This window comes from Paroedura picta, chromosome 3, assembly GCF_049243985.1.
Source record: "Paroedura picta isolate Pp20150507F chromosome 3, Ppicta_v3.0, whole genome shotgun sequence".
Lineage (NCBI taxonomy): Eukaryota > Metazoa > Chordata > Lepidosauria > Squamata > Gekkonidae > Paroedura > Paroedura picta.
In genome coordinates, this window is record NC_135371.1 from 149,207,096 (window position 1) to 149,219,702 (window position 12,607).

Below are 12,607 nucleotides of genomic sequence, written 5' to 3' on the forward strand. Positions count from 1 at the left end.
ATGCATGGCAGCTCCGCGCATGCGCGTTTGTGGCCGCCAGCATGCTGGTGGCTGCACCTGCCTCTCCCCCCCCCCTAGCAGCAAGAAACTAGCCGTGCCGCGAGTGAAAGTGGCCACTTCTCTCGCGGCCTGGTGAGCTTCTTGCTGCGGGGGAGGGGGGGAGAGGCAGGCATGGCTGCCAGTGGCCCATTACCAAGGCCTTCATGGCCTGGTACCGGGCCGCGCATTGGGGGGTTGACGACCCCCCGTATTAAGGGATATATTCAGGGGCTAATGAGAGGCTGATTCAAGCAACACAGCATTTTCCCCGTACACTAGTCGACCTTATATGTACATGCCACGGAAAGGGGATCATGACTGGCATCAGACCTAGGAATTTAATCCACATGCCACTTTTGTTACAATAGTGAGCCACTGTGACTTAGTAGTTAAAGTGCTGGAGTAGGACCTGTGGGACCCAGGTTTGAATCCTCTGCCATGGAAGCTTGCTGGGTGACCTTGGGTCTAACCTGTGGTACATGGTTATTGTGAGAATTAAATTGTCGCGGCCATGATAAAGCTATTCTAACTGAGCAGTAATATCAGGGCTCTCTTCAGCCTCACCTACTTCATAGGGTGTCTGTTGTGGGGAGAGGAAAGGGAAGGCATTTGTAAGCTGCTTTGAAACTTACAGAAAAGCGGAAAATAAGAACCAATTCCTTCTTCTCCTTGTTTTTTAAATACCCAGGCCTTTTCCCTTGAGCAAGTCTTTGCAGTTCTAGGAAGCTTCTGAAGTATGCCTTTCGTGCAGAGAGATTTTTCAGATTAGCAGTTTGCAGGAGCAAAGATCTGCCTCCAAGCAAGCACTTTGCAAAGCCTGTGACCTGCTCAGAAACGTGGGCGAGTGATATGCAAGAACATGTTTGTGACCTCTTAAATGGTTGGTATCAATTTCATTGTATCCGTGTAGATTTCTGAAGGGTGGAAGCTCATTCTTTTGCACTTTTATGTACACATGAGCTTAAGTTAAGTTAAACATTCTTGAATCCAGCCAGTTTTAAACCTTGAACGGATAGCTGACTGATTAAAATTAAGTTTCTGACTTTCTGATTTGTGTATTTCCCAAAGAAGGTTGGACACTGATTGACTGTTGTGACAAAACAGGTCTGTTTGCGAATGAGGTACTGTTTGTTAGTGACAGAACCACTCCTTGAAGAGTTAGCCTGTCTCTGAAGGGTTTGCACCCCCCCCCCCGAGTATAGGCTCACCTTTTGAGAGTGCTACTAGATCATGGAAACCATACTGTTAGGTTAATAATCATCACATAATACATATTCATAATTTGTACATTGCGTTAGAAACGGCAAGATTCCAATAGCACCTTAAAGGCTAACAAAATTGGTTACAGGGTATGGACTTTTGTGAGTCACTACTCAATTTTTCAGTAACTGATGAAAACATATCCCTTTGCACAATTTTTTCCTCATTAACATGCTTCTGGACTCTTGCTGTTTTCTACTGCTACAGACAGACTAAGACAGCTACCCAGCCTTTATTTATTTTATTTAATTTATTTATTTGTATACTGGCTCCCCTGAGGCTCAGGGCAGTTCACATGGAATGGAGAAACATTACATGGAACTCGATCCAATATATCTTGATCCAATACATGGTCTGTTTTTCTTTTAAGGATTCCTGACCCATAACCACATACATTTTTAACTGGCTTTGTTTTAAAACATAAAAAACTGACTTATAGCTCAGTGATTTTTGTAGATGTCATGATAAACGGCATCAGACTAAAATTAGTGTACCAGGTACAAATAACAACGTTTGTGTGTAAACCATAGTGCTTAAAGACACTAACTTGACGAAGGTCCAACATGGTGATGTCACAAAACAGGTACTTGTGCCTCAGTGTTGTAAGAATTATGGGGACAACAACAAAGGCTGCCATTTTCAGCAGTAGTCACTTGCCAGGCTGGCAGTGTACTTCCTTCCTGTGCTCATACCAGAGTGCTCCATGCAGGCTGTTTCCTCGGGCCTCGTAGCATCCTGTCGCATGAGAGACGGAAATTGGAATTCATACATGCCTTGGAGTGAGCTCATCTGATCAAATACCCAAGGGAAGTTTTGATCATGGTGATAGATTGTCTATATTATGAGGTCTTTCTGCGTTTGGCTTTCCTTCATCACTCTTCTGGGGAAAGCTAGGACTTTCTCCTCCTGGCTTGTCAAAAGCATTTGCCATTTGACCTGCACTTTGGAAACCTTCACCTCTGCTTAAGTGTTCATTCTGCTTAAATAAGTAAATGAAAAGGGTTGCTACTGATGCCTTCACAGGTCCCCGTTAATCCGTGCTGGATAATCACTGGGCAGGCAGGAATGGAAGAAAGGCAGATGGCTCCCAATCAATGGCTCAGTTTCTTATAAACCTCATCTTCAATTTCTTCTGAGTCAGAAGGAAACATTTTCTCTGTTGTATTCCAGCACTGCTCAAAATGCTTTTGTAGCTGTGCAGTGTTTTTTAAAGAAAAGTCATCAATTCCCTGGAAAGGACTGCATACTTCTGCATGTCAGCAGAGATTAGATTCACTAAGGTTTCTGCTGCTAAGTAAATGCAGCACCCTTATGTGCTGTGTTCACAATCCCTTCATCTGGGGAATTCACTGTGGCATTTCAGCCAGCACTGAGAAAAAATCTACTCTACAGGATAATGATCTTCATGTAGTTGCCGATTTCTCGGAAAAGCAGAAAAATCAGTTTAGCAAAATCCAGTCCATTCTCCACTATTCCCATAATCTAGTACAGTGGTCCCCAACCCCCGGCCTGGGGACTGGTATCGGTCCGTAGATCATTCGTTACTGGGCCACGGCTCCTCCTCGTTCTCTTCCCCGTCTGCTGCCTTGGGTCTGCCTTGCCACTCTGCTGCCGACTCACCTTTGGTGCTCTCCAGCGGCCGCCATAGATGGGGCTCCCCCTCAGTGTGGCACTGCGCAGCTGCTGCTGGCAGCGCCCCCCAGCGGGCGGCGGGAAGTCAGGGGCGCCAGCAGGAAAGCAAGCAGAGCAGGGACTCAGGTGGCAGCGGTGATGTTCCTGTGCAAAAGACTACCCCCTCCTTCCCCGGGCCTCAGTAAAATTGTCAAGCGTTGACTGGTCCCCGGTGATAAAAAGGCTGGGGACCACTGATCTAGTATACATATTATTTAGTATTATTTTACCTACAAAACTTGTGCACTATCTTTCAGTCTTCACTAATACAAGGGAGCTAACAGATTTTAAACATAGATAATAAAAACACATCTTAAAAACAGATAAGACCAAACTAAAACATGTCAGTAAAACAATTAAAACCAACCTAAAATACACATACAAAAAGATTGAAACACCAGATAACACATAGAACGTGAAAGAAACATCACTGACACCAGGTACAAGCATAAAATCCTTCACTCACCAGGGGGAGTTGGCAACAGAAACGTGTACATTTTTGAAGAGTGGAAGCTCATTCCTTTGTACTTCTAAGTGCACACGAGCTTAATTAAAACTGGTGGAATTTTAAATTGTTTAATTTTGAACTGAGGTTACTTTTGTTATCACAACTGAGAAGGGCCCTCCTTCAGATTTACAAATATATGTAAACCCAAACCAACATGAGCTAAAACCATGTGCCTGTAGCATCTTGCATAATTTTGCTAATCAAACTTGTAAGTAAACTGGAGAAGTACATCTGGCCTCAACCAGGGCCAGGGCCTTCTTGGTCTTGGCCCCCACCTGGTGGAATGAGCTCCCATGAAAGCTGTAGCCCTTCCTCAGTTTTGAAGGTTCTGCAAGACACAGAACTCTTCTGCCAGCTTTTGGTTGGGGTCAGTGAATGACTGATACTGTCACCTCTGACTGATACTGTCACCTCCCTAAGATTAACTCACCACTTGAACAGGAGAAATGCTGCAGAAACTAGAACTGGTAGCTGATGCGGACTCTGAATAATTCTGACTGTTTTTACTGTAAATTATTATTTTGAATGCTGCTATGATGCTTTTTAAGTGTTGTAAACTGCCCTGAGCTGGCAGTGCTAAGGGGGACAGTATAAAAATCCAATTATAAATAAATAAAAATAAATAAAATAAAGTTTCAGGTAAGGTGAGAAAGCTGCTTTGTCAGAAGCATGAGTAAAGTAGATAGACAGGTACCGGATGTTATAGTAATCTCTGCTTGAAGCATGTTGGGACTTGAGGAATGGTTCTCTAATTAAATGTAAATGTCAGTTTTCTTCAGTGTTAATTTGAAGAATTCTGCAGGAGTGTTCTCACGAAAAGATGTGCGCAGTAAGATGCAACCTTATTATTTGCAAATAAAATACTGCAGGAAAAATTACTTTGCACATGCAAGTCTACTCTGATCTCGCTATCTAGAGGGAAATAATTTGTTTAAGGTAAGAGCTATGTTGTGTCTTTTTGCTCTTTTAAGCTCTCCTTTTCTTGGGCCTTGCTTTGAAAATCCAGTGGATGGAGATGTATGAAACTGTAATTGCTTTGTTTCAATTAGTATTTATGTGTGAAGTTGCCTAGAGCAGGCTTTCTCAACTTTTTTATTATTGAGAAACCCCTGAAACACTGTTCAGGCTTCGAGAAACCCCAGAAGTAGTGCAGTCATGCAGAATATGGTTGTGAGGCATAGCTCTACATGCCCACCCGGGACCCCTCCCCTTCCCACCCCCCTCCAGGCCCATCATTGGTTGCTTTTGGAGAGGGTGGGTGGGCCATATGGTCATATCATCCAATAAATGTTTAACAAATTTAACAAATATATATAAAATAATTAACTCCTAACCATTCAGGAAATCTTTTTTGGGCCATCAAGAAAGGCAAGGGTTTCATGAAACCCTGGTTGAGAAAGCCTGGAATTTAAGTTTAGAAAATGAGCACAATTCTGTTGGAATGTGGTTTTGTGCACTGGGACTCCTCTTAATTTGGAATGGCATCACTTATTTGCTTCAGGCTATTCCACAATTATGAGCTAGAACATAGGTTGGTTATAGAAGCAGAATTATAATTTAGAAGTTATACGGGAGCATAAATATGGTAAGGTATGAATGTGTACATGGGTTAGGATAGATCTATTGGATTTAAGAAGTATTCTGTATGAAGTATTCTGCAATTTTTAACCAATCTTATATTTCATTCTACTGTTGTGTATTTTGTACCAGTCACCTACTGTAATGAATGTATCTGTCTGTCTAGTAAGGCTACCGAACCTTTATGTGGTCGAGGTCCCCAACCTTTATGTGCACTTTCTCGCCAGCAGGAAGCGCAAACACACATGTGTGGCAGCTCAGCACATGCACGTTTATGTCGCTGGCATGCAGGTGGCCGCGCATGCCTCTTCCCCCCCTCTCGCAGTGAGAAGCTCGCTGGACTGTGAGCGAAGCGGCTGCTTTGGCGGCCGCTTCGCTTGCGGCTTGATGAGCTTCTCGCTGCGGTGGGAGGAGGCAGGCACGGCCAGGGGTTGACGACCTCTGTGGTAAGGTATGCCTTTTGATAATGTTCAAGGCTGACTAGTATAATGACCACTATAACAGCCATAGACCGTTTATGCACTGGGAACTTCACTGCCCCAGCTCCCATACAGGAGCACAAATTGGGGGCAGATGAGGCGCACTGGGCCAAATGCTCCCCTGTGTGGGTGCAGGAAAACGCGGGGCAACCTGCCATGACTAAAATTCCAGCTGGCAGCCTGGCATGAAACCTCCAGTGCATAAACGGCCATAGTTACGTACTGGCAGCTTTTGATTCCAAGAGGGGAATTAGGACTAGGATCTGTGTATATTTTAGAGATTCAAGCCACCCTACTCAAGGGCCTCTCGAGAGTGACCTAGTACAAGCAATTATCAATGGTTTAGCTACTTGGGCCTAATATTTAGCCATGTTTAAGAAAAACAGATCATGGTTAATAGTGTGATATGGAGAAATCCTGTGTACTTTTCTGTTACCATGGGTGTTGTAGATAACAGTTTATAGCAGGCTTCCTCAACCAGGGTTTCATGAAACTCTGGGGTTTCTTGACAGCCCTGGGATTTCTTGACAGCCCTGGAAGGGTTTCTTGAATGGGTGGGAGGTAATTATTATTTTTAATAATTTTTTAAATTTTGTTAAACATTTATCGGCTGATGTTTCCAAATATGGTCATATTGACCTACCCACCCCTCTCAAAATGGCCAGTGATGGACCTGGAGGGAGTGGGAAAGAGGTGGGGCCCCGGGTGGGCATGTACACAGCTATGCTTCCCAGCCATATTCTGCATGATTGCACCACTTCTATGGTTTCCTGAAGTCTGAAGAATATTTCAGGGGGTTCTCAACAGTAAAAAAGAAAAGAAAAGCTGAGAAAGGCTGGTTTATAGCATAATATAACACTGCCTTCATATAATGCTTTTGAATGTTCAGGGTATTTCATGTATATTTTGTGTAAGTCAGCTTGGTTTATGGACAGGAAGGATGCATTAAAAAGCAAAAAGAGGAATATTGGTGAATACACCTTCAAAATTACCAGCTCACAGACAGTTTTGTATATTATTCATGCTTGTGTCATAAGGCTTGGCAAAACTCTTTATAGACCAAAATTGGACTCTGCCTCCAGCAAGTATCAAGAACACGTAACTGTATGACTGCCCATGGATGCTGATTTTATGTCCTAGATTCCAGTTTTGTAAGGACCTATTATGTTACTGTAATGAGATCAAGGAAAATCTTACACAATTGTTTGTGGACATAGGAGACTCTTGGGTGCTAGCACAAAATAGTCTTTTATGTCCTGCTTTTCACTGCCCTAAGGAGACTCAAAGTGGCTTACAATTGCCTTCCTTTCTTTTCCCCATCAGGCCCCTCCCATTTTCTAAAATACTTTGTGGGTTCCAGAAGAGGGATTGGCATTTGTTGTTGTGCACACGGGCACCATTTTGGAAATCCCTGCATTTAGACTATCACAAAGTATCTGTTTACATTTCACATTTCACAAAGTATCTGTTTACATATCATATTTCAAGCGTTGTTAGGAGAAAGTTCTTTACAGATGCTCTCTGTCATCCCTTCAGCTGTTTATTGGACATCCTAATTCAGGGGTTCGCAACCTTTTGTGAGCCTATGGATGCCTTTGAAATTCTGGGGGCACTACTACAAACTGGCTGCTGCAAGAGGCAGAGGCAAACACATAGAGGAAGCCCAGGTGCAGTGGAGCAGTGGTCCCCAACCTGCGGGCCGCGAAGGCCATGGCGCCGGGCCGCGGCTCCCTCTCCCCGCCCCCCCGCAGTAAAAAACTTCCCAGGCCGCAAGCTTGCGGCCCGGGAAGCTTCTTACTGCGGGAGGGCGGGGAGAGGGAATCAGGGCCGGGCCGAGCATCGCGCATGCGCGGCCTGTGCGGGTGCGGCCCACGGACGCAGCCCAATGCGCAGGCGTGGTTCGCGCGGGCGCGGCCCAATGCCCTGCCGGCCCCCAGCCTCAGAAGGGTTGGGGACCACTGCAGTGGAGAATTGGAGTAACTTAAAAATATACTGAAACAACATAGCTACATGTGCAGATGGCCACACCCACTTTAATGGGCCCCAGGAAAGGTGTCCACAAACACCATGGGGCCCACTGGTACCTTGTTGAGGACCCCTATCCTAATTACTGCACAAATGCTGTGGGGAAAGTGACAATCTTTTTCACTCTTTTCTTGGCTTCTTGTCAGTTTAATGCAACTTCTGGCTTTGCTGCAAAGGTGAAGGGACAGGTTAAGCTTTCTACCCCCTTCTTCTTCCCTTGCAAACTTACGTTGCTTAGGGCTTAAAGAGAGATGTTGGGGCTTGTTTGGCTGGAATTTTATTCTGTCACCCCTGTATACAAGAGTGTGTGAGAGATGGTCTGTCTGCCCGGAGGAATAAGATGAATGCCTATAGTAAAGTGGATCTTGTGTTGATGATTGATCTGAGCTATAAGGAGTTCTGGCTGGTGTTTATGTCTTCTCTGACTTATCAGCACAGTGAAGCAGGTTGGTTAAGAAAGTGATTGGCCCAGGGTCACCCAGTGAGCTTCCTGGTTGTGGAAGGATTTGAACCCCCATGTGTCCGACCTTATTCTAACTGCACTGAAAGGTTGGTGGTAGTGGTTTGGTGTAGTGGTTAGGAGTGTGGACTTCTAATCTGGCACGCCAGGTTTAATTCTGCACTCCCCCACATGTAGCCAGTTGGGTGACCTTGGGCTCGCCACAGCACTGATAAAACTGTTCTGGCTGAGCAGTAATATCAGGGCTCTCTCAGCCTCACCTCCCTCACAGGGTGTCTGTTGTGGAGAGAGGAAAGGGAAGGCGACTGTAAATCGCTTTGAGCCTCCTTCGGGTAGAGAAAAGCGGCATATAAGAACCAACTCTTCTTCTTCTTCTCTTCTTCTACAAATGCGTTCCAGCTCTGGGAAGCCTGAGGAGTACTGAATGAGAGTGAGAGGGGCTATTCTGATCCATTGAAGTCAGGTGGCTTTTTCATTCATGACCAAGTGTAGGGCATATTCTTCTAATGCTGATTCTTAGAGCTGCCTTTCCCTTATTTCCAGATGTGTGCAGAATTTGCTTATGTCCTACATTTAACATGAATTAGTTGTATGCAAAACAGAATGAGTGTGATGGCATTAGGCCAGACATTACCCTGGTTGCTGAGGTAGACTTTTCATGTAAATTGCAGGCTTCTTGGTTCAAATTTTTCTTCGATTCCTTTGTAAAGTGACTATATTGGTAAGATAGTGTCTGAGATTCCTGTCTCACAGAATAATTTATCATTGCTGTAAACTATATGGGGGGGGGGGGAGTCCATGTAGTCCATGTTTCAAAAATCGCAATATAAGATAACGTACTCAGGAATCAACATTTATTGGGGAAGCATCATTCTTGCCTGCCAGAAGGCAGCAGATTTGAGAAATGAATGAAGCTGCTTCCGGTGCTGGAACTTGCAACAAAACCCTAAATGAAGGGATGGTAAACTTGAGGTGCTGATTTCTGTAGTAGAACTCAGCACTGTGCATGCTAGTGGGACTGTCCAGATAGGCTGAATGCTTTTGTGGGACTGCATTGCTAGAACTGCTATTTTAGGATGACTGCCTTAACTCTGGAAGAATGGACCGCAAAAGCACTCTAGTACCATAGGACCATAGTAAATCCAACAAGAGTTATAATCCCAGAGATAATCCAACATTTTCAACATTTAACAAACTCTACCACTCTTAGAAACCAGCGTAAGCTGAATTGCTTCTGTCATGTGATTTCTCTCTAGAGTTGATTTTTAAAAGGTGTCCACATTATGACAAGCTGGGAAAAAAACATCAGTGAGGGAGTTGGATTGGAGCAGGTAGTGCAGTTGTACAGCCAACACTAGTCTCTCAGTTTCAAATAATTCTCTTGGACTTTGTATCCTGTCTGCTTACCTTGACACTTCCTTAATGCTGTACCTTCAGGAGAGAAGCATATACATCATTAATTTGAGAGCTTAGATCTTGGATTTCTAAAGCAAGGTGACTTTTGATGACTCATTGGGTAGGTGTATGTGGATATAGACTTATTTGAAGTGCACATAACCTTAAACAAGGCTTTCTGAACCAGGGTTTTGTGAAACCCTGGGTTTCCTGATGGCACTGGAGAGGTTTCCCGAATGCCTGGTGGTTAATTCATTTTAAATATATTTTTACATTTGGTAAATGTTTATCAGGTTATAAGACCATATATAGTCATGTTGACCACCCTCCCCCAATGGCCAATGATGGGCCTGGAATGGGAAAGGGAGGAGCCCTGGGTGGGCATGAACACAGCTATACTTCCCAACCATATTCTGTATGTTGGCACCACTTTGGGGGTTTCTCAAAGCCTGAAGAATTTTTCAGGGGTTTCTCAATGGTAACAAAAAAGTTGAGAAAGGCTGTCTTAAACATTGAAAACTTATTTGCATACATCTAGAAGCTTATCTTTTCTCCTTCATTCATTTGTTTTCTGATGTGTATGGCTGTTCCATGCAGACTTTGGTTCCATAGCTACCTTCAAGCACTCTTCTTTTATTACTTGTTACATTATAACTCTTCTTGCTCTTATGATGAGTTAATGTCCCACTTCCTGGAGGGAAAAAACAGCACCAGATGGAAAACTGACAAAATACCTATGACTAAGAGTTACAGATAGCATAATCATCGATGCTTTCCAGAATTAACAGATTGAGAATCTCTTTTCTACAAACCCCTTGAGAATGGCATTTATTACCAAGACTCACTTTGATGTTCCTTTGGACTTTGCAAATATTAGTGCCTTGATTCGGATGCTTTTTAATATTTTGCATTTCTTGTTTCTAGTACAACACTGTTGGTGTCCCCTTTTCAGTACTGATTTGACTAGCTTTTTAAAAATAAGCAATTGGAACGGGTTTTTTTTTAAGTACATGTAGTCTTGCTGTTAATTCTCAGTACTATATTTTTGGGGTAAGAGGCATTGATCAAAAGATAATAAAAAGCTCAAATTTAAATTTTTTACTTGGGAGAAATAAGCAGATTCTAAGACTCATCTTGTTCTGATTTCCAGTATTTGTAGTCTCAACAGCCAATCTGAAAAATGTCCTTTAAAAGTTTTCTGCCCTATTAAATAAATGAGACTTCTTTGGTGCTGCTTAACCAGTCTGCTGATTTTGTGTTGTGCCCTTCTTTCTCAGTTCTAATCCAGATTTGGCCCAAGGGAACTCAGCTCGCTTACTTGGATTGCAGCAGGTCTTGGCAAAAAGTTTGGTAATGCTGAAGGAGCTGATCAGCCACAACTCTCTGAATACATTATTGAAGTTATTTTAATGAGTGGTTGATTCTAATCTATAACAGATAAAGAACAGTGTGGTAATTGTTTTGATAAAGCCTTGTGGTAGATATTTATCCAAGTATTTGAATAACTTTGTCCAAGATCACACAAGTAATTTGTTGGTAATCAAGGTTTAGTTCTGCCAATTCCCTAACTATTTTTCCTAGTTAAATTGAAGTTTCTCTCTAAATCAGCACGTAGGGTGATCTGGTTTTTTCCATAGAACTAAAAGTTCCATAGAACTAATAAAGAACATTGTTCAAGAGTCCTTGCTTCGCTGTAAATGTGATGAAAATGGGTGTGAGTAGTTGACACTAGAAATATGGAAGTGTCTCTTGTATGGGCATCTCAATGTTCATTCTGATATCTTCAGGGATGATTGTGTTCTGATATATTTCCCTCCTCTTAAAATAGGTGCCCATGTTGAATTATAGTTAATGTGAAATGTAGTATTGTGTAGACTAAACTTCATTCCATGGTTGCCATGTTTCAAATAAATGTCCTTGTTATGAACTGAGAATGTTAAACAGGCAAGCTTAATTAAAGGACTTCTTTTGCTTGAATAATCGTTGCATTGGAAGAGATGTAAAGTCACTAGGCTCAATCCTCTGCTGCTGATTGGGCCATTCCCCACTCATCCTCAAAAACAACTATGTCATTAAGATTGCAGAGTGGCAAAACTACAGAGTAAAAGCACACCCAAAAGTCTTGTGAGGTACATAGCCCTTTAAAGACTTAACATTAATTTCATTGATTTCTGTTTAGCACACCAGTGGGTGCACACATGCAGGCGCAGTGCCAGTTAGAACTAATTGGCCCTCATTGGCAGATTGCAGTTTGAACTGATTGGCCCTCATTGGCAGAGTTCTCTCTCCCTATTTATGGCACATCCCCAGGGATGGTCAGCCAGGTAGGAAGTGAGTTGGCTGCATGCAACTTCATAATATTTAGTGGTGGTGATATTGTTCACTGCACCAATGTATTTTTCATCTTTGTTGTATACTTCAGGCCTAATAGTGATGCTACACTGATGTTGACATTGATTATAATAATACTGTAGGTATGATAATACAGATTTGATGGTCAGAAAATGAAAAATACTACCTTAAGTTTACAATTTCTAGAGATGCAGTGGGGTGTAGATAGCTGTAGTGGTGATGAATACAGCCATGTTCAGCACACATCTTGTAATGAAACCAGATGGCCCTGTGTTTGGTATATTAAAAGGACATATTGATTCTCTTTATGCAGCAACAATTTATTTAGGGCATTTTATTGAAATCTGTTTCAAACTGCAGTTAAGACCTTGTCATTGCAACAGATACAAGATTGTCTTGTTTACAATTACACAATTATACATCCTGCTCTTTAGCACTGATGGACAAATAGTTTTCTGCCTATTGCTGAAAGTTGACAGTAAAACACTGTCTTATGGCATCTTAAAGACTAGCAGGTTTATTGTGGCATATGCTTTAAAGATTAGACCTACAGATTACTTCATAATGTCATCATTTTGCTGATAGTTTTAATAAGCTGTCACATTCCAAAGTATGCACAGGTGTGCTCATTTCAAATAATAACTTCACTCTATAATTTATTATCCTTCCTTGGTATGAGAGATGTCACCCTATAAAAAACTCTTCAAATAATAGTCATTACAGGTGAGAAATGTTTGCCCCAGTCCAGCAGTTGGCTTGCCTACACAATAGGGGACAAGCAACTAGCGCTGATTCAAAGATCTCCTTTCAGGTGCAGGAGCACACATCTGTGCAGCTGCT

The 12,607-nt window shown here is 42.6% G+C and overlaps 1 protein-coding gene across 5 annotated transcripts in view; it reads left to right on the forward strand.

The window, feature by feature from the left end:
• The window catches only part of DIP2B (disco interacting protein 2 homolog B), a 183,180-nt gene that overhangs the window by 36,633 nt on the left and 133,940 nt on the right, over positions 1 to 12,607 (forward strand). Inside the window, exon 1 of one of the 5 annotated variants that reach the window (XM_077328629.1) lies at positions 763 to 919. The exons of the other annotated variants lie outside the window; for them this stretch is intronic. Coding sequence (XP_077184744.1) covers positions 889 to 919 — 31 coding nt within the window. The 5' untranslated portion in view covers positions 763 to 888. Of the gene's footprint in view, positions 1 to 762; positions 920 to 12,607 lie in introns of those variants that run through there. 5 annotated transcript variants of the gene reach the window in all.